Raw genomic sequence first — 27,815 nt, 5'->3', positions numbered from 1 at the left:
AAGGAAGCAGCCAGCTGGGCAGAGCTCAGCTCCTGCTCCCCTCATAAAGCTGAAAAGCATTGGCCTAGAGTGTATCCAGTGGTGCATACCTCTGTCAGCTTCACACTCAGGGGAAGATGCTCCACTGCATTCACTTCGGGGGCCGAGGACAGGAAAGATCATCCCGAATTCAGAAAGGGATACAGGGCTGGGCAGATCCAGGCTTCCAGGTCGCATTGCAGGAGGAAACTGAGTGGGCACCTCACAGGGACTCGTAGGACCAGAGCTGAAGCTGGACACGGACTGAGTTTCTGAATCTTCTTCTGATACGAAGCTGCTGCCATTGTCATCCTCAAACACTTCTGAAGCCACTGCAATGTTCAAAGAATATTCCAGTGAGCAAACCTACCTCCCTCCTGCACCTTCCCAGGTTTGCATCCTTGTGCACTGCCAGCCCACTGGCTGCCTCTTCTTGCACACTGTTTGCCATGCCAAACCAGCTCTACGGTACCCACTGCTCCTCATGCCAAGATGCTCCTGGACTGTTGCTGCCCTTCTTCACTTCTGGTCTTCAGTATGCAACTTAAGCCAGGGCCAGGTCCCCTGTGCCCACCTCACCCAGGACCACCTTGATCCCAGCACAGACTCCCGTTTCTTTAAGTCTCAGATTCAGAAGACGTAGCTCCAGGCGCAGATTGCTTCCATTTTACCTTCCCACTTCTGCAGTTAAAATGCAGCATGAGCTCCCAAGATCTCTTTTTGGATGAGAATCACCAAGCAACACTGCATTAAAAACAGCCCCACCCACAGATACCATTTTCCCTGCTCCTGTTTGCTCAGATCTGAATTCTAATTAAAGCAAACCAACCCCAAACTGTCTGGCTAAAGTAAGCTGCAGGGTCTTTGTTAGAAACAGGAGGAGGAATCCATCGAGGGAGGTTCTATTTTGTGCAACGTAACGGTGTTGATTTTGCTAAAATTGGACATTTTCAAACTTGGCTCGCTGTGGGATGGGCACCTATGAACCAGAGACTGCACACAGTATTCCCACTGAGATCCAAAGGGGGTTTTGCATGCATCAGCCCCTCCACAACAAACGCACGTGCTGGAATCACACTGCTCTGAAGAAGTCCCATGAACAGCAAGATGTTTACGGTGACCTGAGGTTATCTGCAGCTGTGCCTCCCTATGAGCCCTGCCATTGCTAGGCTCAGAGCCACCTACAAAGAGCAGCAGGAGCAAAACAGCAGCGTTCACGAAATGGCTCAAAGGAGAAGTTCCAGAGTCGTTCTTCTCTCATGCAGGGGCTCACAGGCACCTCGGACACGGAGGGTGCCAACAGGTTACAGGAGTCCTCTACTTGGCAAGCAGCACTGACATCAGCCGGTCTACAAGCAGCACAACTTGAACTGTATCTTACTTGTCACCATCTACGCTCAGGAGCACCTGCTAGGGCCAAGACCTTCTTGCTGCTGATAAGGTGGTTTATTTATTCAACTCCAGCAGACAGAAATCAAGACATGAAAGGGCCTTGGTGGACCCCCAGCACCACATTACAATGCATGAGAGCTTAACCTGTTTAGGCTATTTTGGGTACCATGGCAGGCTGCTAGCCTTGCCCCATCATAACTGTGCTCGACACAACCTGGAGTCCTTCCACCTCTGTCAAGCTGTGCAATTCAAAGACAGGGATGAGCCCACACCCCTGAACACCTTTCAGCACAAGAAAACCCTCAATTCAGTTATACCTAAGGCTCCTGGGAGGCCTTTGGTGCAAGCTGGGGGGGCTTGTGGGTATCCAATGAGGCAACCCCTGTGTGACTCGGAAAGCCTCAGCTGTGGGACTTCAGGGTGGCAGAAGATCATGCAGCCACACCAAAGCCTCACTGCATCAGCTGGCCCAGACACTGCACTCCTTGCTGTGGGACTTCAGGGTGGCAGAAGATCATGCAGCCATACCAAAGCCTCACTGCATCAGCTGGCCCAGACACTGCAATCCTTGCTGTGGCAACCCTGGTCCCAGCTGTGCAGCACTGAGTGAGCTCCATTGTACACCATATGAAAGCTCCTGCCACTGCAAAGGAAGGAGGCCAGCCCAGGGCTGCCTCCCAGCTCCCATGGCACAGATGGGCTGTACCATGGACCTACAGGGCCTCAGCACTGAATGCACCAGTGTCTATGAGGGAACTGCACATTCAGCCTGCAGTCCTGACCTCCTTTTCCCTGCAGAGCGAGTGGCTGCGTGGTACCGAGCTACCAGCTGGGTTTAAACCGTGACAGTTACCTAGGACTGGAGCTCATTCAGTGATTGCTGTTGTTACCCAAGAGAAAAGCCTCTCCTACAGAGCCTCTCAGTACACTGCATTAGCATACTGCTGCTTCTTCACTTCCCCCGTTCGCAGCACACGTGTTCTGCCGAAATCACATATTGGCTAAAGATCCTGCAGTTGCGAAGGAGCTTATCCTTACACCCCTCCTGGGTGAGCATCATGCCTCTCTGCACTACTGCAGTGCAACTTCAGTCCCCCGCCACAGGTCCAACGCTGCAAGCAAGACAAGTGCTTGATCCAAGAGGTCTGTTTCCAACCAGTCTGCTGCCTCGACAGCCTGGCTGAATGATCTGCCACCTCCTGTGACTGCTCTGGGCAAGTCACCAACAGCAGCAGCACAGGCTTAAAGGTTCAAAGGATGCTTTGAAGCACATCAATTTCGTCCTTTCACAACAGCACTGTACAAAACCCAGCAGTGATGCTAAGGGAGCAGCTGATGCACTTCAACTCCTATCATTTCCCTTTGAAAACTGGCTATTAAGGAACACAACCAACTGCAACAGTCACAACAGCCAGCAAATGTCAAACTGCAGAATACACAGAGCAATCACTTGCTCATATCCTCAGTGTTTTATTTTATGATGCTGACGGGATATTTCCAGGCACAAGAGTGCTCTGTACTCACCGGAGATGGTGTCTGACTCCGGTTTACTTGCCGACAGGTCTTCCACAGAGGTATTGCTCCCTTCAGCACCCACGCCACATCCTCGGGGCCCCATGGCAGTGGAACGTCTCCTCTCGTGAATCTCATCCGAGATCATCTCCAGGTTTTTCAAGGCAGTTTTATACTCTCCCTTTGCCAGGGCCAGTTTTGCCTGCAGATCATCCACCGTTTTCTTCAGTTGCTAACAAGGAGGACAGGTATTAGAGGTGCTTTCATTACAAATGACACACATGCAGTTCTCAGTTACGTGTCCGTGGAACTTGGCAAGCTAGCATAAACCAGGGTTGGTATCTATGTGATGGAGGGTTCATAACTCACAAGCACCCCAGCTCAAGTAGTGGTACTTGTGAAGGAGACAGCAGCAAGGCACACCATGGGATGCAGGGGCTGCGACTGTCTCTGGTGCGTGGTGACAGCCCCTGGCTGAGCACAGAGCAGGGTCCCCCCGCTAACATGCGGCTCACAACAGTATGCCGCTGCTTATCTCACAACCCTCAGGGCACAACATGGCTGTGGGTCATCCCTGAAGGGGCTCGGGTTCACTCTCCTCTGAGCACCAAACCCACCCCTTCTTGGTTACTGAAGACTAGAAAGCAGCAAGCCTCAGACCCTGACAGCTGGAATACAGCAGTTTCCACATCTTCAGGCACAATCCATTCTACAGTAAGGGTGAAAGTGTTGTACACCCTGTCTCCCAAAGGTGAAACACTGCTTATGTATCTGCAGTGGTCTTAACTCTGTTTTATACCGTACATTAAAAGCAGTTTGTGCCGTCTTTTGTATTGTATTTTACGCAACCATCCCTCTTCAGGGGGGCACGGAGCAGCTGTCACAGAAAAGCAGGAGGCCCCCAAACAGCAGCAGGCCTTTGCCCGTGGGGAAAAGGGCACTTCTTAGAAGATGCCTCTTGCCAGAAGGGATTATCTGGCTGGCACCCAGCCCAGGATGGGCAAGATTCAGCTCTGACCACAGCTATGCAGGCAAGCAAGACGGAGGAGCAGGGGGCAGCCCAAGGCTAAATCCTGGCAGGGAAGAGGTGCGCACCAGAGTCTCTGAGGCTTATGGAGAGAGCTGCTGCACCTCAGACTAGGGAAGGGCTCACAAGACATGTGTGGGACGTACCTTGCATCCCAGGCAAGGAATGGGAATCTTTAGCTAGGCTCCAACTGAGCCTTCTTGCACCCATGGCCAACAGTGCAAGGCATCGTGTTCCTCTCAGACCCTGTGCACGTCCCACACACCTACAGCACCAGCCATGACACTGTAACTCAGAGGAGCCAGGCTCCCCGTTTTGGGGGGCCACATGCAGTGCAAGTCACTCAAATAGAGAGCGATTCTCATGAACTGACCCAAGCAGTGACAGAAAAAAGCACCCCAAGCACAGTTAAACAGCCAGATGCATAAAACACCGCGGAGGAAACACCAAAGACCAAACCAATCCCAGGACTTGGTCCCAGGACAATCCCCAGCAGGGCTCACACACTTATTTCACACAAGGAAACAAAGCCTCTCAGTCTTTCATCTTTAAAACGTGCTTAGCAAATTGCTCAAGACATTCTGAACTGAACTGGTTTAGTGTCAGAGCACTTTGGATGTAACTTCAGTATTTACCGTAAGCAGTAAAGCTTCAGGTGGATCAGATTTACACACTTACCTCTAGCTGGACATAGTACTTCGCCTTGAGTTCAAAGTAAGGTCTGTGGGAGAACAAAGAACAGTTGTTTACAATCACAGGGACTGAATGGAGAGTACTGGAGTGGGAGCTGCTCTCTCTGTAGCATTAAGATAGCTATTTAGTGTTTCATTGCAATTCCAAGACTACTATCTAGGGTGACAGAACACAGACATGTGCTCTCAAGGTCTCGCTTTTCCCCTCTAACATATCTATTCCTCGAGAGCCTTTTGACCTAAATGCAAATTGCAAAGTCCCAGTTTTGAGTTGAGGCCTAGATTCTGCCAGGTACCTAAAGGCAACATCCCGCTCCAGGTGCGGCATCCTCTCTGTATCCATGGCAGCACATCACTCCACAAAGGGTGAGCCTTAAGCTTCCCTGTGATCAGATCTGGGGGCGGAGGGTAGGTTCTTGGGCTCTTCAGTGAAGGAGCAGGGATGAAGGGAGGTCAGCACATCACCCACGAGGGCACCCACGACTGACCCTTCCTACATCCCTGTGTAGCAGGACTTCAAATACACCCACAAAAGCCTGTTTGCCCCATCAGGCATCTTCCACTTTAAAACTAGGTTAGAACTGGCATTTCTGTACAGCCCTTATTAAAGGATCTCCAGAATACTCTATGCAGGTGTTTTTTGCTGCAGTCAGCCCTGCTGTGAGGCACAGGAGTACACTGGGATCCTTCCAGCTCATCCTGAGGAGGATGACACAAGACAAAACCCCCATGACGGTAGTTCCAGCAAGGAAACAAAGATTCAGAAAGCAAATCGTAAGAGAGGCAGCTGGGGCATCAGGCTCAGCACCATCACTGTGATAAGAAAGTATGCACGGCCCCACAGGTCTTCATTTCAAATCTTATTGCAAGGAAAGGACTCTTAGCAGCCAAAATACTTGTCAGGTATTGCTCTGAGAGGAACCTGTCATTCAGTGATCTGGTGATGTTCTTCCCAGCCCCTGAGCAGTGCTAGACAAACAGCACGCAGCTCATTCTCAGAGGCCATGCTGCCGCACTGTTCCAACAAACGTGCTTGAATCTGCCTTAGGAAGTGCTAATCCTTTCTTGAATTGAGCAAGCACCAATCCAAATAGGCTTTTAGTTGACCGATTTCCCCCAAAAGTCATTTCTAGATGGAGGGATTAGAAGCCGAATACAGCAAGCAGATTGTTTAGACAAGCTACAGTCTGGAGATACAAAGGAAATGACTGTGAAATATAAAGAGAATTAAGAATTGGTTGTAAATCAGGGCCAAAATTGTAAGCAGGTTCTGAGCAAGAAGCTGTTCCATCAAATGCAGACACGTTTATTAATGACACTGCTTAGCTATGCTCTCTGAAATGCATTTCCTTCCCCAAGAACAGCTCTCGCACGGCTCTGCCATGGCAGCATTAGGAAGTGAACAAGCCTGATGTACAGCACTGATGCAGTCTCGCACCTTTCAGGGCTCTGTCACTTGCTTTGTCGCCCTGCTAACTAAACAGAACTAAACTGCAAACGGTCCTAAGCTGCAAATCATCTACACACAGAGCTCTGCAGCTCTGTAGCAGCATCTGTGTAAATCCCACGAGCCTGCTTCTCGAGTCACAGTCCACCAAAGGCTTCAATGCACCAGAGCAAGACCAAGGATGTGCCCAGAAAAGGTTTCCTATTGCACTTAGTTCACCAGTCTGCCACATCAGGCGTTTCACAGGACACTTAGAAGGATGACAAACGCAAGGAGATACCAACTGTGCTGTGAGGCTGTTGCATGCAGATAGGAGCCCAAAGAAGAGGTACAAAGGGCAACACACTTTCATGTGGTAGAAAACCCCCTACGGAAATGATGTTTCCCCGAACAGGTTTCCTCCTTAAACTCATCTCCAAATGTAAAACTTACTTTGATTTATTGATGGCTCTTTTCAGCTTCTTCTCCAGTTGTTTCATCCTTCCCATGGCGGCATTGTATTTGGCTGCAGTCTCCTTGTGAACCAGCTCACTTCTCGTTTTGGTCTGTTCTGCCTCCATGACCTTCAACAGGATAAAAGCTAGATTGAGGGGCAAGACACAACGATCCATTTCTTATCATTTCAATAAACAGCATCTTCATAACTTCTCCAGCCAGTGAGGGTGTAGAAAACACATACTTTCAATGAACCTACTTAAGTCTTTCCTGAAAGGAGCAGCAACATCCCAGATTTGCAAACACTGCATTAATTATGACAAAGGAGGTGCAGCTTCTTGCATAACATCTCTTACAGGAAGTTCAGATGAGACTGAGATCCCGGGATCATCCATTTCTTAACCCAGTCAGGGGAGCAGAGTAGCGCTAGCAGAAGTCACCCATTGAACAGCATCCTGCTTCTCTCCCGGGAGCCTGCCTTTCCCAGCAGGATGCTCAGCCCCCAGACACAGTCCCACCACTCGGGGAAGGGCTGAAAACCGAGCACAGCAGTGGGAGGGCTGAATCACCGGGGAAAAGCATGTCTGATGACTGCCTGTTTGCAGAAGGCCAGGAAGGTTTTCTCTCAAAGCATCTGACCAGCCTCCAATCATGGTTTCTACACTGAGAATGCAGAGGTTCAAGCCCTCAGCTGACACCCCCATAATGCAAACCGCCCACTGTCAGGCAGGCAGATGCTTAATGCATCGCTGTCCCAGGCACAGCACATCAGCCACTCTCCATAAGGAGGATTCGTCTTTGATGCAGGAGCCATCAAGTGTTGGACAGGGAGGTAACAGGTTTGGTTAAAGTAAGAGAAGTGGTGATGCAACCACAGGATCCCAGACTCCAGGTTTGGGTTGGAAGAGACTTAAGGCTCATCCAGTTCCAACCCCCTGCCACAGGCAGGGACACCTCACACCAGACCAGGTTGCTCCAAGCCCCTGTGTCCAACCTGGCCTTGAATACTGCCAGGGATGGGGCAGCCACAGCTTCTCTGGGCACCCTGTGCCAGCGCCTCAGCACCCTCACAGGGAAGAGCTTCTGCCTTAGAGCTCATCTCAGTCTCCCCTCGGGCAGGTTCAAGCTGTGAGTGCAAGCTGTATAGTTTCTTTCATGATGAAAATCAAGAATATTGCCTTGATTATTTTGGATGAGAAAACCCAACCAGAGGCACCTCAATCTCAAAACATGATGCTATTCTTCTTGACATTTTGATGATCTTCCTAGAATCCCCAGGGAGCAACACATTCGGCCAGGGTACTATGAACACTTCTATTTCATTCCTGAGTGATGGTTCAGGGGTTGTAGATTTTGCTGGAGAATTGATTAGAACTTAGTATCATACAGATACAATTGATAAAAGCATGATGAAAGTAGGACCCACAGGAGCCTTCACCAGCATACAAAGCGTTTACACAAAAATAGGATGCAAAGTAATCAGTATTAAAATAACAAAAAAAGATACAAAAAATCTCCAAAATAACAGAGAAAAGGACATAAATCAGACAGTCTTGAACATAAGGTGACTTAATGATTTGCTGTGGAGTGGAATGTACATCTCCATTGGTCTGGCAACGAGGAGAAAGCAGGCGGTTTTCAGGCTGCATCTCTTGTAGCTATGAAGGCATCCATACAAAAAATGGCAGGGCTCAGTTTTCACCAGCCCTGGGTCTCAAAATGCCTCAGCTTTGACCACAACTTCAAGCACAGCTTGCCCCAACTGCCTCCCAGCATGAGAACACGCATCTGAGCTCTCAGATCCAGAGAGAGCAGTCGAGATTTCCTCATTTTAGACACCCTCACCCACAGAGCTCCGATCTCTTGAAAGCTTTCCAGACCTCAGGCTGAAGTGCACAGGGAAAAGAGCACAGTCAGCCTTGACTTGCTTGGAGTGCTGCTCCTCTCAGGGAACCTGCCATGTTGTCCTTCCTAACTGAAAGCATCAAACCACTACACGTTATCAGACTGATAACACGCTCTCTCCTGCATCCCGAAGTGCATCGGCATCAACCAGAAGCTCCTGCTGCCACAACCCGAGGATCTGCACACACCACTTATTAAACAAAGAAGCTGCTACAGGACTATGAGGAAGAAAGGCTTCCAAAAGGCTCTTTTGATCAGATATAAAACAACATCCTCATCTCCAACACCCTTCAACAACTATTTCATAAACAAGGCACCCGGGAGGGGAGAGGAAGGGAAGGGAGGGGAGGAAGGAAGACAGAAAGGAATCTGTCAGACTGATAACAGGCTCTCTCCTGCATCCTGAAAACACACTGCAGCTTCTTATCTTGAGCAGCTGTTTGAAACCTAGCTTGATGCAGTGACTTTCCTTAGCGAAATATGCCAGACAAGGCTGGTTTTAGCACGGAAGCGTCTGAAATCGAAACGCCGTCTCCAAAGACCGCACAAAAGCACCTTCCTTTGTGGTGTGGCGAGGAAACTGCAATCTTAAAGTGCTGGAAGCCACAAAATAATGGAGCAGCTGGAATTTGCCAGTGCTCAGTTAAATGCCAATCCCTCACATACATTCCTGGGGCAAAACTAACATCAACGGTGATGTGTGGGATGAACCCCATCAGTACTGCCAGCATCAGGGGCACAAAGCCAGGTCAGGCATCCAGTATCGTCTTGATTTAGCACATCTTTCATCTCAAACATGGCAGAAATGCTGAACCCTGCAGAACTGGGATCAGAGGGTGACAGACTGCAAACAGCTCGAAGTACCTGACAAAATAAGTCATCTGCTGCCAGCCGCATGTTCAGCACCCTTTCCAAGACAAAACAAAACAGAAAAGACTGCACACTTCATCCTTCTGAGAAATCAGTGATGCAAGGAAAAACATCTTCTCCCACTCCCTTGTTTTCCTATGGACATTCTGTCATCACACTCACATTACCCACACAAGTGTGTGCAGAGGCCAGAGACAACCCGTCCCCTTTCCCCCAGGACAGGAGCTCAGGGCGCATGCCTAAGGCTGAGGACAACACCTGGACAATCATGAGTTATCTGTGGAGATCCATCACCTGCCAAGATGCGGTTCTTCCAGACAACAAACAATAAAAGGACAACCCACCCCTCACAAGAGCCAAACAGAGAAGCCATCCATCAGGGCGGGTGGACAGAACCAGAGAGCAAACCATGCTGCCACCTCTGCTTCTGCACCTGGGAGGTTCACTGGGGAAAACGCCTGGCCTATTGAAAAGGTCTTACTTAAAAGATGATCCACATGGCTTGCGTGAGAGAGAAGTACTTTTAATCAGACCTCATAATTCAGTTGGGGACTGCTTATGGTCACAGTCACCAAGCAAGCTCTTTTGTCAAATGAAAGTCCATGTGCTTCTACCACCGACTTTGCCTTGCTGATGCTCCTAAGACATCACAGATGCACCAGCATCGCTTTGAAAGAGGCAGAGATGTAAGTGAGGATGACACCTACTCAAATTAAGGCGGCTCAAGACACACCTCTCCTCCTTACGTAGTCCCTGCCATTCATACCCTTGGGGCGAGCAGGGGACCACACTGACACAAAACCACCCCGAGCAGGTGAACTTCCAGGATGCCCACACTTCCACCAGACATTCCTGTAGCTCTGTCCTTAATAACTACATCGAGTTCTGCCTGGAAGAGGTGCTCTCCCAGGGTAGCACAGGCTACAAACAACCCAACACAGGTATCAATCGACTCCTCTTCTCTCCTCCCTCCCCTCTGTCTCCAACCCAGGTGTGTCTGGGAAAGGAAGGCTAGTGGAGAGTAGGTATTTTTAGTGAATAAGTAAACTAGTCTTTGTTCCCCAAAAGAGATTTGCATGATCTGAACTCAGAGATGGCCTCCAGGCAATGTTTCAGTAATCATGGATGCAAAAGGAACATGTACCAGTGAAATGAAGCAAAGCTGACCATCTAAGCCTGAGAATGACTCTTGAGAACCACTGGTTTTTTTTTTCCCCCTGAAAAATAGAAATTGATGGCTTTTCTAGGGGAAGAATGATAAATAAAGGATGTAAGAAGCATTGCAAGATTAGTAAAGCAGGAGGACGGAATCGACAAAACAGGAGACTGCATTTAACCCCTGCATTTCCAGGGTAAAGGGACAGAGAGCTCAGGATAGGGAAGGATGCAGATATTTTTGTTGTTTCTTTCACAGACTTCTCTTCCCCCTCTTCTTCTCCAAGTACTGCTCTCTGCAGGAAGTACCTCTTCTCCCTACACCACGAAAGCACCCACGCATTATACAGTGACAGATGGTGTAATATCAAAGGGAGCTTCACAAGCCAAACTGAACCAAGAGGGAGCGTGCCTCCTCCCTCTTCGCCCTCCCCTCACCCGTTCCTTTTTAACATTGCCCATGATCAAGAGCCAAAACATTTCTTCTCTCCCTGCCAGAACTCATGAACCAGGAAACACTGTAAAAGCAGATTGCAGCCCCAATTAGAAATTAGCCATTCCTCTTGAAATCCACAGAGGAGCTTCCTTTCTGCTCCAGCGTGTCTGAAACTTGAGGTAACACATCTGTGAGCGCTTTCCTTTTGTACACAAGTACGAGTGATTCTCAACATGAATACAAACGTGAAGACCTCTCGCCTTCATCCCCCCCAAATTCTCCATCCTTTGGCCTTTCTGTAGGCCTGCTCCCTGCATCCCAACCTGCAGCAGTATAACTCAAGGTACTCGCAGGTAGGAACGCGCTTCCCAAAACCATTTTCTCCACATTTTAAAGGCAAACTACAGATACCAAGAATCTGGTAAGGCAGCAGCTAACAGTAAGCAGTACTTTTCTTCTCCAGGCACCTTAAGAGCTCATCAAACCTGCCTACATGACGACATCCCCATTATAATCAACAGAGAATTCATCTGACAATGAATTTGCCCCTCTGGTCACGTGAATTGTTCTCCAGACACCATCAACTTACTGAACAGCCCTCCTTTGATTATAATGGAAGTTTAGGCAAGTAACTGGGACATACAAAATCATGTCCTAGACACCTGAAGCTGACGCGCTAAATGCCAGCTTATCTGTCATTACACTTACCTGAGATCTGGAGAGAAATGGACACCTAGGGAAAAAGGCACAGGAATATACCCAAAAATACACACCAAGTTAAGAGTAGAAGCAGGTAAAACAGCTGCCTGACTTGCAGGATCACATCACAGTCCTGTGCTTCCCTATGTCAACACGTATCTCAGGCGCAGACATTCACAGGGCTTAGCTGCATCTTTAACTCCCATTTCTCATCAGTTTAAGTATATGATTTTCTGTATCAGTGGCTACAAAAGCCTTGTTTGCAGTAACCCATTAGGCTGTTGTGTTCAAAATAGTCTTAATAGCCTTTCAGTCTATGAAGGAATCCAAAAGCAATTACAACATACAACCCTCATCTCCATTTCCTCCCAGCGAGGGTCTGCAAACAGCATTTCCCATTTGATACTCTGGAACCCCAGTCTTTGTCCACATCCTTTGGATCCAGTGCAAAAGTAACCCGGCAGTATTTCCATACATGCCTATATATATATATATATATGAATTCAGTGTCTGATTTGTTCTCTTGCCTACCTTTTTCCTTTATGCACTCTGCTTGCATAAAGCATAAACCCAAGCTGCTACAAGGCTTGGGTTTTGTTCCAAATTCCAGATTAATTCAAGAGTCTGCAACCTCTGCCTAAGAATAGCAAATAAAACCACTTTCCTCTTGCCCCACAATCCTATCAATAGACAAACAAATTGATCAGTAGCCCACTTCTAACATTTGGCACAGAAGTGCTTCTCTGCTCTTGATGCATTGCTGTAGAAGGCCCAGTGCAAGATTATTCTCTGGGCCTTCTACAGCAGAGAAGATGGGTTCAGCTGTAATAACATTTTAATTCCCTAGTATCTGGTGCTGTGCTGTGTTTTCAACTTGAGTCTGACAACAGTGCTGGTAACACACCAAGGTTTTAGTTGTTGCTCAGTAGCACTTACCCTGTTCAAGGACTTTTCAAGTCTCATGCTCTGCCAGTGAGCACAAGAAACTGGGAGGACACAGAGACAGGACCCATGACCCAAACTAGCCAAAGGGGTATTCCATGCCACAGCACGTCATGCCCAGTATAGAAAGTGGAGGGAGTCACCCGAGAGGCCCAAATCGCTGCTCGGGTCAGGCTGGGTATCAGTCGGTGGGTGGTGAGCGGTTGTATTGTGCATCACTTGTGTTTATTGTTTTATCTTCCTTTTCCCCTTTTAGTTCTATATTCTCTCCCCTTGTTATTCCCCTTATTATTAGCAGTACTATGTTGTTCTTTAGTTATTGGACTGTTCTTATCTCATACAATTCCTTCAATTCTCCTCCCCATCCCTCCTCAGGAGGGAGGAGGCAGGGGGGAATGTGAGCAAGTGGCTGCGTGGTGCTGAGTTACCAGCTGGGTTTAAACGGTGACAAACAGGGATCCCAACAAGGGAAAACAGCAGCTGCTGGTGACCTGGCATGCACTCGCTGCTAAGGTGGGGCTCCCTTCACAAACACCTAATGCTAACAGGGTCAGTAACACAAACGATACCCTGGAGTTTGCTTTCTCTTTGTAAGATATTCCAGGTTTTCCATCTCTCCCACACACACAGCCAGCATCCTTTTTGTTCCCCGTTTCTTCAGCAGGCAGCTGGTTGTTAGAATTCACTCTGAAACAGAAGCTTTCTTATAACTGAGAAGCTTCTGCAACAGAACAGAGCTACTGCATTGAGAATTGAGACAATACAAACGTTGTATGGCACACTAGCGTATTTGGAATAGCAAGCTCAACTTCGCTGCCATGTTAAGGGAAACCTCTGACAGAACAAAGGCTTTTAACTTCAATTTTTGATTCTTTCATGTTAAAAAGAGTATTTCTGCCTTTAACGAATACCGCCTTTCATTGTTTGATGGCGCATCTTTTCTGTAGATTTAGAAAGACTTTACAAAGGAGGTAAGACCTTGTCTAAATCTGGAAGGTACTTCAGGATAGAGCAGTGTGCAAGCTTAAAACGCAGCACACATCTTGAGCAATTCTACATCCAAACACGTTTCTGAAGCAAAGTGCCTTGCTCAACTGACACCAGAATAAGAACACGTTACACTGAAATTGGAGCATGTCCCTGTTTTTCCAGAGTAAAAGTTTCCATAACACGTGCATTCAGGAATAGGCATCCCTGTGCAATTAGCCTGGCATAACTCCAAATGCAGGTATGCCTTAAGACACTGTTTACCCCTATTATATAGATGGTAATTTTTTCTTTAGAGAGCTACTTCACTAGCTATTAGCACAGGCAGACAGGGAACCAGTTGTCTCAGTAGCAGCCCAAAGCACAAATCACTTAACCTTAGGCTTCACAATCTTCTGTAGCTTAATTCCCTACAAAACCATGTATCTGGACCCATAGGAAACAGTGGCCTTTCCGAAACTCGGCCTCATGCACCACAGAAGAACACAAACCACACGAAAAAGGCAGATGCTGGGGCAAGTCTGTCTTACCCTCTGAGTCGCGTGGTTGAGCATCTCTTGCCAGGCAGAGTCAAACTGGCGCTTGTCATCTTCCAGCAGCCGCTGCTCAGCGAGCGAGATGGTCTCTTTAGCAGCACGCAGCACTTCAGTGGCCCTCTGAAAATCCTGAGTTGCCCTCTGAGCTTCCAGCTGTGCCTGAAAAACACACAGAAGTTGGGATGAGAGATAAAGGAACGCGCTCAGGCCTGTTTAGAAGATGCACCGCGCTCACCCAAGGACTTTAAAACCACCCAAACTTTTACTTGGAAGTGACCACGTATTCCCCTCATTGGAGTAAGCACTGCTTATTACCCACCCAAACGGGTAATTTGCAAAGAGCTGCCCATAATCAAAACCCACAGAGCTGGTCCCCTACCAAGAAGCACCTACGTGACAGATAAATACCTTATGGGGTAGGTTTAACCCCCGAGAAACAAGCCAAAACGCAACAGCAAGCTTGTGGCATGTCAAGAACGCCTTGAGAATGGCACTCCCTGAAGGCAGTCGGGGTGGGTTTTTAGCTGAGGAGGTATTTTGGCAGTGGTACCTGGCTGTAAATCTCAAACAAGGTTTTTCTGAGGTGCCTGCTAACTGTGAGGACTTTGCTCTCACCGGTTCCAACCGGTGCTGCAAGTCCACAGTACACAGGCAGGAAGGTAACCAAGGGAATCTGCACTGATAAAGGCTCTGCTAAGCCCTTGGAACCTGCTGCTTCTTTTCAGCAATATAACACAAAGCTTGAGTTTCAAGTGTCTGCATGGAAGCAGGGGTGAAAGGAGGCTTTTGGTGGTTCCTGCTGCGAGATCAGACTTGTCCAAAACAACACCTGACCTTCCCAGCAAAGCAAGCACAGTTTAGACTCAATGAACTGTGATCCCTTTTATTCCAGGCCAAACCAAAAGTCTCCAAGACACTGCATTTACCTCTCCTGAAGGTTTTAACACAGCTCTCACAACCCTAAAATGCCCACATCCCATTTTGGAGGCTGAAGCCACATCCATTTTTCACAGCTGAGAGCACCTCCAGGGTCCCTTAAGGCAGCAGCAGCACCAAAAGGGAGAGTAGCCCATAAAGCAGAACTAAAGCCAGTCATACTGCAGGCTTCAGTAGTACCACGGTGACAAGAGGCATCACTGAGTTCAGCAGTGCTGCACCGCAGTACCAGTGACAAGTCTGAAGTGCTCAAAATAGGTGACTCTACAAGAAAGAGACAAAGAATATCCATAAACAAATCACTGGTGTTGGCTGGGCTTTGGTTGGTCGGTGGATCAGACAAAAAGGCCTTCTCTTTTTATAGCTCTCACTGAATGAGTAGCAATTTGAACATTCAGGCTTTCAAACATGCAGGTTTCACATCTGTATTCATTTTGCTTCTCTCAACACTACCAGCACTTTACTGCCCTGTTGAGGCTGATGCACAAATACCTTGTTTAACTCAAAAGTAAAGTCTTCACCCAAACTTTCCTACATTATATATCTCAGAAATGCCTATTCAAAGGAGGATTTTGGAGCTATTTTGCAGTGAAACAGCACCCTTCAAGTGTGAGCTTCACTTAACGGAACATCCAGCACTGTGAAGACAGTTTCAGTGATTTTTTTTCTTTTTAAATAAACTGGAATTACCCAGTTTATACCTATGGGAAATGCCTTTGGCTGGCAGAACAGGATAATGAATAAAACTTTCAGGTCATGATATACAGAGGAGTCATCTTAGGCTGAAACAGGGTAAAGGACTCTGCCATACAGAATACTAAACTGAGCAAGATCAAGTCTTATGAATAAAGGAAGAGGTTTTAGTGTGAACAAATGGTGGCTATTTCAGAAGTGGCTAAAAATCCCTGCTGTGTGAAAGGGAGATAGGCTCCTAAGTTAAACACAAGTCTCAAAAGGAAATAAAGCACACTAAGGTTCCCTCACTGGCTCCTGAAGTAGCAGGAGGCTCTTCTTACTTCCTTCCTCCTATCACACAGAGGTACTTCACCCCAGAGTGACCGTGTCAAAAATAGAAGTTAAGTGTCAGGGGTCCTTCAGCTACTAGCTAGGGAGGGAAATCAAAGCCATCGCAATCAGTGCAGCAACTTCCTCCCAGCCAAGTTCCTTGATGCACTTCCTAACCATGCCCTTTGCTGCTTTCAGGCAGCTCCCACCATGCTACCCTGCTGAAAGCCTTCATGAAGAGCCAGGGCATTGAAGCGTGGATTTTGCACATCCCAAAGCAGCACTGAGCTTTGGGCCAGTATGAGTGGGTGAACAGCATCCTGCATCATTCACAATGATCAATGATGTTAATTCATCATTAACATGGTCCCTTAGAAAGTCTAAGGGAAAACCCCCTGTTCCAAATGTATTAACACATTTTATAAGTACAGAATAAGCCTGGCTAAAGAATACTTTAATTTAACACTAATTAAACCACGGAACCCACCAAGCCCAGGAAACCCATCTGAGGGCCCTGAAACAAGGCTCAACCTAAGCTTCCGACACTGGACACAGCAAGAAGCCTAAATCTTAGTCACCAAAACCACCTCTGCTGAATCCTCTGAAAATTCACAGCTTCTTTTTTACCTCCCAGTAACTCTGACCTATGCTAGTAAAGGGATCCAATGCAAGTACACACACAAAGTTTTCCATCAAAATAGTTTGAGATGGGATTCTCAGAAGTAAAACCCAAGGCTCCAGTAAGAGCCAGCACCAAGTACTGCAGAACAGTGCTGGGGATGCTGGAAGAGCAGGGCCACTACTCAAGAAAGGCCCTATGATGTGCAGCCAAGTCCCAATGACTTCCAGGCAATGATGCCTTGCCCCAGTGAAGGCTTCAGCTCCATGGCTGCTCCGCTGCAGGATGAGCCCTGCCCATGCAAGAACCAACTCAGGGACACACGGAAACAGCCCGGCAAAACCATTCTCAGCCAAGGCAGAACCGCACCAGCAAGTAAAGAGCTTTTGAAACTCCAGTAAAACCAGGTCCCAGGGGCAATGTGAGCACAGCAGAAGCACAGTTTTCTCACCGTAACTGCATCAGTACTTGCAAGTTTCTGTTGGCACAGATACTGGGTCAGGGATCAACACCTAAGCCAGCAAAAAGCCTTCAGAGCATTAGGAACAGTGTTACTAAATCCTCATGGAAAACAACGTTTAGGGGTAGCTTGCAGTACTGGTAGCTCATCTGATGGAGCCTCTAAAGCACAACTGTCTGCACAGGAGGAAAATGCTCCTCATGGTAAGAAAACCAGAAGCTAAATTGACAGCTGTGCTCGATTTCTACTTGCACCTGTAGGACATTGAGAGATGAAGCTGTTAACAGGTAGGGGCCATAACTGGTCACATTCAGCTTCACGCCTCGTAGCTGCGGGAGCAAATGGAAAACTAAACCAAAACCACAGTTAAATATTCTCTCCCAGCTCTATTTGTTGAATGCTACTCTGCAATGGCAGCTTGGAAGCACTCTTTTGGAACACAAAGTGCTTTTCAGTTTAAGGGAGTTAGTCCAAATAGCAATTTAGCTTCAACAGTTAGCTGGGGTCAGTCTACAGTCTTTTAAGCAACTTACTGAAAGCCTGGGAAAGAAAAAAGCCAAATGCCAAGGTAAAGAATGACACATCAGTCATTAGAGAATCATCAACGGGTTTGTGGCTTTGCCAATGTGGAAAGGGATACACAAACACTTTTTAGCTGGTACAGTTACTCAGTAATTAGCCTTCATTTAAAACCTCCTCCAGCATGTACAAGTTGTTCTGCACCATCACGGACAGGCTGCTCTCTCACTCTCCTTCTCAAGCCTGCAGATCACTCAGTTTGATGGAAGAGGGAGTAGCGGTGTTCTTCAGGTGCTTTTAAAACCATAACGAGCAGCAGGAGCCCACATCTCCATCCAACCTCCTGACACTGTATATGAACTTCATCACTTTAGACAGTGGCTGTTTCTCTCAAAAGAGCAGAATTCGAAACTCAAACGAGCTGAAAACTAGGTTATGTTGCTTTCAAGCACAAACTGGTGTTGGAGTTGAGAGAGGTTTGAGCCTGCAGTAGCACAAAGGAAAATGTACTAGATGATGATGATGATAAAAGTCCCCGATGGAGGCTGGAGGCAAGTGGGATGCTGGCTTTCTGCCTGCCAGCCGTATCATTCACAGGTGCTTGATGGAGTCCACCTGATAGAGAAGTGAGCATCTCTTTCAAAAACATCAGAAGGAGCCAGGGCACTGAAGCCCCTTATTGCAAATGATGAAGCCTTGACACCTTGAGAACCAGGGAACCTGTGCTCCTGCTCCCAGTGCCACGGTGACCAGGAGCCAACTGTGCCTCATCACCAGTGCTTTTTGCCAGGGAGCTCAACTGAACGTCTTCATGACTGCAGACCCCCGACTACTGTAAAACATCCAATGGGATGCCTTGAGAAATGCAATTAAGCAGCCACAGAGATCTCAGCTGAGGAGAATCCCACCGTGACAGCAGCCTCTAACGCATGCCATCTACACAGCGCACCAACTCCCTTTGCCACTGCGCTCATCCGTCCTCCACAGCCCAGCACTCTACCAACCTGCTCCAAGTCTCCCACACCAGTAAATCACTTCCCTACCACACACAGCATGCCCAAGTCCTGCTCTGCCCACTCAGTCCCCTCCTCTCCACCTCTCCTCATGGCCAAGAGCTGTCTCTTTGCCACTATCCACCCTGTGCTCTCACCAGCTCATCTGGCTCCGATACTCACGGCCCCAGACTTCCCAGCCAGCTCCCAAAGCAGCAGAGGGGGCACTGCAGTATAAAACAGGTCAACTTTGAACAATGAAGTCAAATTAAAGGGGTACTGGCAGGCTATCAATGTATTACTGCAAGGAGCTCAGCCCCGACAAATACCTTTTGGGGAGATAAAAGCTGCGCCCTCATGGGCAATCCTCTGCTTTGGCTACCCAGGGCTTTGCACAGAAGGGAGCAGGGCACAGCAGCTGGCTGTGTTATTAACTAAAGATAGTGATGAGAACAAACCAGGTGCTTTAAAAAGCATGGTCATCCTTCTGCAGCTGGCAGCAGCATACAGAGGTTTTCAGGCCTGCACAGCCACATCTGCTTGTCGACTTCCGAAGCACAAAACCCTGTACTCTCCAATTGCAGAATACAACTTTCTGTTTAGTCCACGTAGCTTTTATTGCCCCAATCCCCCTTTGTGGTCAGAGCCCTTGCCCAGCTGACATAATAGAGGATTTTTCTCACCCTACCGTACAGAGCTTGAACCTTCTCTATTAACATCAACCAAGACTTCTCTTCTTCATTTCATTTACCTCTGATTTTTGTGTTTGCCTACCCGGTTATATGGGGCTGCACAATGTCACTGACACAAGAAACCACAGTGCAACACAGCTAGAGCAGGTTAGCTGACACCTAATATACCCTGGTGGGCACTGCTCAGCCTCCGATACGGGCTCTGACCTGTGAGCACATGCACACACCTAAGAGCCAAGCCAGGCTGCCAGAAATAGAAGCAGAGGGTACGTGTTGTGGGGCCAAGCCTGCTACTGAATTTCACCCCTCAGGCAGCCTCCCTCACCAGGGGACCAGGGCCTGTTGATGAATTCATGAGAAGGGCATTATTAACACAACAAGCAAAGAACAACTATTTTCAAGTATTAATACAACTGGCTTCTCATCTACCCAGGTGAGCCTACCTCATCCTGTGCATGCACCTCTGCATTACTGCCAAGAGAAGGCATGAATAATCTCCGTTTCTAAACTCACTGTAAGCTGAAGCATGATGGAAACACACAGCTGCTGCTCAGAACAAGGCACTGGCACCCCACGTGCTGACCCAAGGCTTTTGCTCTAAAAGGCACTTGTTTTGTCACTGTGAAACCAATGTCTCTCCCACTCGGTAGCCTTTAAAACAATAGTTTAATTGCTAGCAGCAAACACATACTTGCGCACTACCATACACGCAATGATTAACTGTGCTCCCAGTCCCACTCTTCAGAAGGAAGCAAGTTTCAGATGTTTCCATTCTGGCCCCCTCTCATTCTTTCAACAACATCCCACGGTTAATTTGCTGTGCAAAGTACAACATGAAGCCTGTTTCAAAACAGGAGCTTTCCTCCATCAGTCACCCACCAGAGCTGCTGTAGCACTGCCTGTCTGCGGGGATTACCCTGATCACAGTGACTGCACTGCAGCATCCTGAACTAGCTTATGGCAGGGATGAGGACAGCAGGATCACAACTCATTGACCAAGGCAGACTTCTCTTGCCCACCACTGCAGTGGAGTCAGTAAGTCAGAAGACTACAAGGTGAAGGCAGTTAAGTGCTCGCTGCAGCACTGACAGTAACTAGCTGCTGAAGGCTGCTGGTTTGGCTCCAGTTTTCTTCATTACCAATGCAGCTGGTAGCCAGTAACAAGAGCAGCAGCCTGGACATCAACACAAGAGCTCGTGGTGCTCAGCATCCGAACAACAATCTTGATACCAGCACAGCTACACCCCCAGCAAATCTGGGGATGATGCTAAGTTAGAGGAGATGACTGAAAAGGAAAACGTAGAACCTCAACCCAGATGGACTCTGTGAAGCTCGACTGCGCCAAGAGAAACCCCACAGGGCTCAACAGGGAATAGCGTAGAGTCTTGTACCTGGGGTGGAATAAACCCATGGTCAGCACAGATGGGACGATCAGCCCTGCATGTTACATCTCAGGCTGAGAAAGCTGAAAAGCGAACTCCTGTGAGTAAGACAAACCATGTCCTAGGCTACATTACGAGGGCCACGGCTGGCCAGTCATGGGAAGGAATCATTCCTTCCATCTCGGTGCTGGTGAGGCTGCACAGTGAATACTGCACGTCCCAGCCCTCCGATGCAAAAGGGATGTCAAGGCAGGGTCCAGTGGCCTACAAAGAGTGCCAGGGATGTGGACCCTTTTACTCTACCAAGGAAGAGACTGAGGAGTACTCAAAGCTAATTAACTGCCAGCTAAAAATTGAAGGGGAACTGCAAAGAAGTCAAATAACTATTGGATGGTGTAACGTGAAGCAACAGCCACAGGCAGCAGCTTGGATGTTCAGATTGCCCATTAAAAGTCTTTCTTACCAGGACAGCAGTGTGACCCGCATTACAAATCCCCATCCCTGGAGGTTTTCAAGACTCAGCAAAGCCATAGGTGATGCAACCCAGCAATGGTGACAGCTCCACTTCAACCAGGTGGCTGGGTACAGAGGTGCTGCCCAAGCAGCATTTCCATCAAACACCAACATCTTGTCTTGCCGTTCCTCAAAACCCAAAGAACGCAGCTGCAAAAACTTAGCTGTGATGCTGAATGCTCTGCTGGATTCCATGCACTTCCTTTCTGCAATGATCAGACAAGTGGTGCAGCTGTGGAGGTAGCAGTTTTGTTTGCTGTTGAAGTCCCATGACCTCCCTTTCCCTTCTCTCTGCAGACTAAAATCTCCAAGCCAAACTAGAACCGAGAGGCAGCAAATAAAACCCAACCTGAAACCCCTCCTTGCTCTAGGCCACGTACAGGCTTTCATAAACAAGTATAAAATCCAAAGCCTCATTTTGGCAGCTCTATGAAGCTTTGTGAGCTATATATTAATCTGTGATGACTGTTTGCGTTATTGGCAGGAAAATACAGCTCTCAAGCCTGAAACACCCTTGTGTTTCCTTCTTCAAGCAGTTCATTGAGAAGCTGTAAAAAGGCACATGGGTTAAATTTTGCTAATACAACAGCCAGATGTCACTTGGTCTCTGATGTCACTTGATTAAGTGTCTTGTTCTCATGCTGGGTGGTTTTGGGCCCATCCATGCATCCACCCCATCTCTCCTAACAGCTTCAGTGTCACAGAACTGACCTCACTCCTGGCTCTGCTTCATTTTCCTGCTAAACCTATAGTCTATAAAAAGGCCTAAGAAATAAGAGCAGACCTACAAAGCATGTTGAGAGACATCGAGCTCTGCGCTAAAGTTAGGTGATACATGGAACTCCCTTGAGAGAGGATCACAAGCCATGTTCAGGGCACAACCAGCAGCTCACTTCCTTAGCTGCTTCTGTTACCAGCATACAGACAGCCTGTCTCCTCAAAGATAATGCCACCTCCCTTCTTTAGGGGCTACCTAAGGAAATGAGGGAGAAAATACCTAAACATACAATTGCCTTACATGCTGTTCGGATGAATCCTGGACTGGACCAAACCACCAGCTGCCATCCCTTCTCTGTTGGCTCCCATCTAGGCTTTACATTAGGATCTTGTGAAACAAGGGCAAGAATATGATCTCTGGGCCAATCGTGGCCTCCAGGCATTTCAAACCTACTGGACTCCTTACTGGTTTTAACTGATCAAGCTCCTTGCATCAGAGGAGTAGGGAGATGATGCTCATTTGGGCAAAGAGATTGTATGGGAGATACTACGCCAAGCCTTTAGGTCCTCCCTCACTTTTCATGAGGTTGTTGTAAGATGCTGGTCTACTTGGAGTTACTCATACTAATTAACAAGTCTATGGCATCAGAATATGACAAACTGTACATCCTAACACCACGCAGACACAGCCTTCTTAGGTGATCACTGCCACCGGCTTGTTAGCTGTGCATTTGTCTGTGGCCACAATTATAAAGCTGATGCCTTCTAGAAGAAGAGATCACAGAATCCCAGACTGGTTTGGTTGAAGGGACCTTAAAGCTCATCCAGTTCCAACCCCCTGCCATGGGCAGGGACACCTTCCACTAGAGCAGCTTGCTCCAAGCCCCTGTGTCCAACCTGGCCTTAACACTGCCAGGGATGGGGCAGCCACAGCTTCTCTGGGCACCCTGTGCCAGCGCCTCAGCACCCTCACAGGGAAGAGCTTCTGCCTTAGATCTAACCTGAACTTGCCCTGTTTCAGTCTGAACCCATCACCCCTTGTCCTATCACTACAGTCCCTGATGAAGGGTCCCTCTCCAGCATGCTTGTAGCCCCCTTCAAACACTCTGAGGTCTCCACGCAGTCCAGGTTTTTCTCTCCAATGTAAAATCTAAGAGAGAAAACCATCAAACCAATCCTCCCCCAAACATGCACCTGCATTCTGAGAGCTTAGGCAGGGACCCAGTCCAGGGTTTACAGCCGGTTTCTAGGTTTGCAGAGGCTCTACATGCTCATCTGCACCTGGCAGCAGCCTCCTTTGCTGAAATCAAGTACAGAAGGAAGGAACAAGCTCCCACAAATACACCCTGCAAGATGTACACTGCCTGCCCAAGTGGATTTCGCTATTTACCCAAGATAATGAATGTTTGGCACGTACGGATGCAACAGATACGTTCAGGAGAAACACCAGATTGTTGTCTCACCTTACTGCCGCCAAAGCAGTGAATGCTTGGAAGTAGAAGATGCCAGAGGGATCTTGGCAAGGGAACTGGCAGCCTGGTTTTGAACGCACGTCTTGTGCGAGCGTGCATGCTGCCATAAGCTAAGACAAGGTGTGTGTGGGTAGGAGTTTCATCTGGGCGATGGGCTGCTCTGGACGTGTTCTCCCAGTTCCCAGAAAGCCTCACACCCATCCTGTGCTCGGGAGCAGGGATGTGCTCTGGAGAAAGGGCCCAGGCTACCTGACTGCATGCTCACAGCCGCTTCCGAGACAGTCCTTTTCCCAAGGGACCTGTTGAACCTAATTCATCTCTTAACCCTGCATGTTTTTCCCTAATGGAATTACATGACTCCACAGCACATGTGAATAACAGGCTTGATTCACTTAAGGGAAAGAGCTGTGGGTGGTGTCCTGGACAAATGAAGGGCTAGGTCCATTCCTTGAAGGAAAGAGTCTAGGTAGCAGCAGGGGCAAAACTTCAATTCCACTTCACAGCAATAAAATCCTCCCTTAAGAAGCCATTAGCACCCTTTACCAAGTGAAACAAAACACAAGCCACCAAGCATCAGGATCAGACACAGCTAAAATGCCAGGCATTGCTTCCACATCCTGGCAGTTCCATGTAGTTTCTAACAGTAGAACGACAAGTTTGCTGCAGTTAAGAGAGATGTTTCTAACAGAAACCGAGTCGATGCAGAGCCATTCCCATACATGCTATAGAGGAATTGGACTCTTCAGATAACCTTTTCCAGCAAGGACAGACATAAAATCATGCCGTTTTACTAGAAGTCACAATGAAACACACCCAGAAGGCAGTAACCACCATTCATATCAGATTTCTTTTGGTGGCAGCCTCCACCTTAAGCATTTATCACTTCATAACAAACTCCCACCTATTTAGACCACTGTACAACATAAAGACTGGGGTGGCCTAACAGCTTCCCCAAAGTTACAAGCCTTCAAGCAGGCATCCCTGAGCAATTGCCACACAAAACAGGTATATGGGATACTGCCCTGACCTCAAGTCACCTGGGCTCAAATGCCAGCTACTGTTTTTAACAGATGATCCTCTCTGTGGCTTAAAGTCTCTTTAAATAGTCTTCACTAGTGGCCAGCAAAGACTGGGAGGGGAAACAAGAGAGAACAAAGCAAAGTAATCCTTCCTTTAGATGACTGGGGTTTTAAAGGCTGTAGATTCACCTTTTGGAAACAGCTGTGCAAAGGAACACACAATCTAAACCTCTTGGGTTTTTCCAAACTGAAGAGGATACAAGTTGATGTTAACCAAACAGACGACAACAGTGGGAAAAGGAATCTCTGTTTTCACATCTCGGCACCCTTTGAGAACTGCTTACACCTTCTCACCAGTTCCAGCATCTGCCATTGCATCTGTGACTAAGCATAGCAGCCAGATCACCTGTATCTGTTCTTCCTGCCTAAATCACCTGACATCTATCAGAAAAACCCCAAACTTTCCTTTCCCTCCTTGTTACTCCAAAGGACGGAGGGCATTTCTACACCAATTTACTCCAGTATTCCAATATCCCAGACCTACTTCTGTTTCACAACAGAAGAAGAACAAGGAAAAGCATTCTTGACAGGTAGGCAAAATAATTAGGTCATTGCATTCTTGACAACTAATGGAGAGGAGGTTGGACAGTTAGCTGGCCTCCTACTGATGCCAGCCAGAATAGCTAAGAACCGACGGATGCTCTGTGGGGTTGGAGAAGATGGGAGAAAGAGACACCAAAAAAAGAGTGATTCTTTTTTTTTCCTCCTCTCTTTTAGATAAATTCTTCAAAACTCAGACAAAAACTGTATTTTCTTCTGCTTCTGGACAGAAGAGGGGAGAACCTCTAATTTACAGTGCACAGCTAACAAATTTACATCACAGAGCCCTCCAAGGCACATCTGCTGCTAACGATGAGAAGACCAATTAGAGTTTTTGCATCACTAGCTCATACAAACTCATCATCCATCAACGGAACAGAGCTCACATAAAAAGAAAACGTAGAATGTACAAATACCAACCCAAAATAAGTAGACCTGAGGCACGGAAGGCACAGACACAGGCAGTCTAACTTTTAGAGGGGGATGTATATGCACAGAATTTACTGACACACATATTTCAATGACCAAGTGGATGAAAATTAGTTCCTACTGTCCAAAGGTGCCAAGTACTGGGTATTTGCAGATGGTTTTGCTACTGATGCTGCCTAGTTTGCAGGACATACAAGTAACAGAGCCCTAAATATGAACCAGGTAAAGGGCTTTTTTCAGGTCATCTGTGAAGTAGCAGCTGTTGGGTTTTGCAAACAAGGGACAGATTTCCAGCTGCTCAGGATTAAGAGGGTAGAAACCTGCCAGTCACACTGACCTACTAGCTTGCATTAGCAGGGTTGATGGGAAGAGAAACGCACTGAGGAGCTTTCCTCCTTGGCTTAGCTTTCCAAATTCGACCAGGCAACATCTGTTATCTCCTCAGCAGTTTAAGGACAGCTACTCTGAGACACTCCAATATCACACTGCTCAAACCAGATGACAGAGCCAGAAAACAAATGTCAAACTGAGGTCTTAAACTTCAAGCAAATCAATGACACCACTAAGAAATCTTCCAGGCAAACCCCAGCTGATTGACCCATGTAAGTCTCACTGAGCTCCCTGCTTCTTGGGCTTCATCACAACCTTGGTCTGAAGGAAAACGCAACAGAACCATAATATAAGACTTCAAATACAGCTTTCAGGTTTCGAGTATTCTGGTGGAGGAAACAGAACACACCAAGCACAAGCTCTGTCTGCCAGCAGTGGAACACTGAGCATTACATCCCTGAACACAGGGTAGCAACTCATACGTGCTGCTCCCAGGGCTTCAATCACAACTGTGCAAACATGGTAAGAGTACAAGGGGCACTCCATCAGATTTTGAGCGTGGCACAACATTTTCTTTACTTAACCCAAAGTGCATCCTACTTTAGAAATAAAAGTTTACAGAGCCCAATGGATTCCCTGGTGGAAGTCCAGGAAGTGACCCCTCACCCTCAATAAAATCACTGATGTCAGATTCCTTTGCTTGGCTTATTTCCTCTTTAGCTGGGTGCCTGACCCCACAGCCAGCCATGTACCATGTAGAAAGGGAGATTAATATACTGAGGACGCCCCTTGGGAACACAGCAATGGGAACTCCACATTTCACAAGAGGACTGATGTCACATCAACGTGGTTTCCCTGATTTAGTGATGTGTTTCGTAACGACAATAAAAAAAGGAAGAAAGAGTTGGAGGGAAGAAGGGGTTCAGGTCTAGAGCGGGTCCACAGAGAACAGAAAGGGAAGAAAGGCATACACAGATGAGGCCATCAGGTACAACCCGCAGACCTCACGCTTCATCATTTCAGGTACCACTCTTTTGCACAGCTCAGACATTTAATCTCTACCATTTCTCTACAGCACTGGGATTCCTGATCACTCACACGGCAAATTCCGTATATCCTTTCCCTTTGGAGCACCCCAGCCACCTCTTCCCAGGTAAAGCTTGTGCTGCCTGCCTCCCTCCCTCAGTGCCCGGCACTGAGGCCATCATGTCAGCCTCCATCCCACAGACAAGTCTGTCATCCACTAACAGGTGAATTCCAGCTCAGGAAGGAGCTGCTTCCCTAACTCCGAGTGGCCTCTCAACCCCACCAGCCTTAGAAATCCAAAACCAAACCACAGCCATTTCTGCATGGTTGATTTACACACCTGAGGAGCAAGTCACTTCTCACACCGTTCACCCCACCTTCCTAAACCAGCAGTCATTACCTTCTCTATCCTCACACTACTGCGAGGCTCCCCGAGAGCCACCAGGGCAGCACAACACAGCATCTTCAACTAAAAGGGCAAACCATCAGCACAGGTAGACCACAAATAACCTAAATGGCCAGCCTAGGCTGGTTACTGCAAACGGCTGGAGGAACAACACCCATATAAAATCGTTTCTGCTGGCTCCCCCACCAGAAACATGGGTGGGAATACTCTTAGGAGCCTATGACAGTTACTGGTCCCACATTGACAGAAGTTGTTCTCATTTGATAAAAGGGGCACTTTTGCACACATCAGTGTCTCAGGCTTTCTCCATAGGCAAGAGGAACAAACTGTAAGAGAAAGTGGAATTAACAGCCCATTAATGGCACTGATAGTGCAGCACCAAAGCGTAGCCACAGAGAGCAGTCGAGTGCTCTGGGTGCTCACTTTCTTTCTCCTCCTGAAGTGGTTGGAAGGAGTTTGTCAAAGTCAATTTTCAAGCTCCTGTTTCTTGCTTCCAAAACCTGAATCCACCAGATAATGTTTTGGTTCCTAAACAGTTAACCAGAAACGCTCCTTCAGGAAAGGTCAGCTGTTGTTCCACCGCAACTGTGATAATAATTTGCCTTTTCACTAGCTCCATAGCAAGCTGCCAAACGGGAATGCAGG

General features: G+C 47.7%; 1 protein-coding gene across 2 annotated transcripts in view; it reads right to left on the bottom strand.

Annotated features, from left to right (window-relative positions):
- The window catches only part of SH3BP5 (SH3 domain binding protein 5), a 47,754-nt gene that overhangs the window by 1,652 nt on the left and 18,287 nt on the right, over window positions 1-27,815 (bottom strand). For both annotated transcript variants that reach the window (XM_061464455.1, XM_061464456.1), the window contains 5 exons: window positions 14,048-14,212; window positions 6,521-6,651; window positions 4,628-4,670; window positions 2,935-3,154; window positions 90-350 (listed from right to left, as the gene is read on the bottom strand). In XM_061464455.1, the coding sequence (XP_061320439.1) occupies window positions 90-350; window positions 2,935-3,154; window positions 4,628-4,670; window positions 6,521-6,651; window positions 14,048-14,212 (820 nt within the window). The remainder of the gene's footprint in view (window positions 1-89; window positions 351-2,934; window positions 3,155-4,627; window positions 4,671-6,520; window positions 6,652-14,047; window positions 14,213-27,815) is intronic.

Source organism: Pezoporus flaviventris, unplaced genomic scaffold (genome assembly GCF_033815535.1).
Source record: "Pezoporus flaviventris isolate CSIRO_AGI_PZ_B2104156 unplaced genomic scaffold, CSIRO_AGI_Pfla_v1 ptg000037l, whole genome shotgun sequence".
Classification (NCBI taxonomy): domain Eukaryota; kingdom Metazoa; phylum Chordata; class Aves; order Psittaciformes; family Psittacidae; genus Pezoporus; species Pezoporus flaviventris.
The sequence above is the reverse complement of the archived record's forward strand: the minus strand, read 5'-3'. Positions and strand labels throughout refer to the sequence as shown.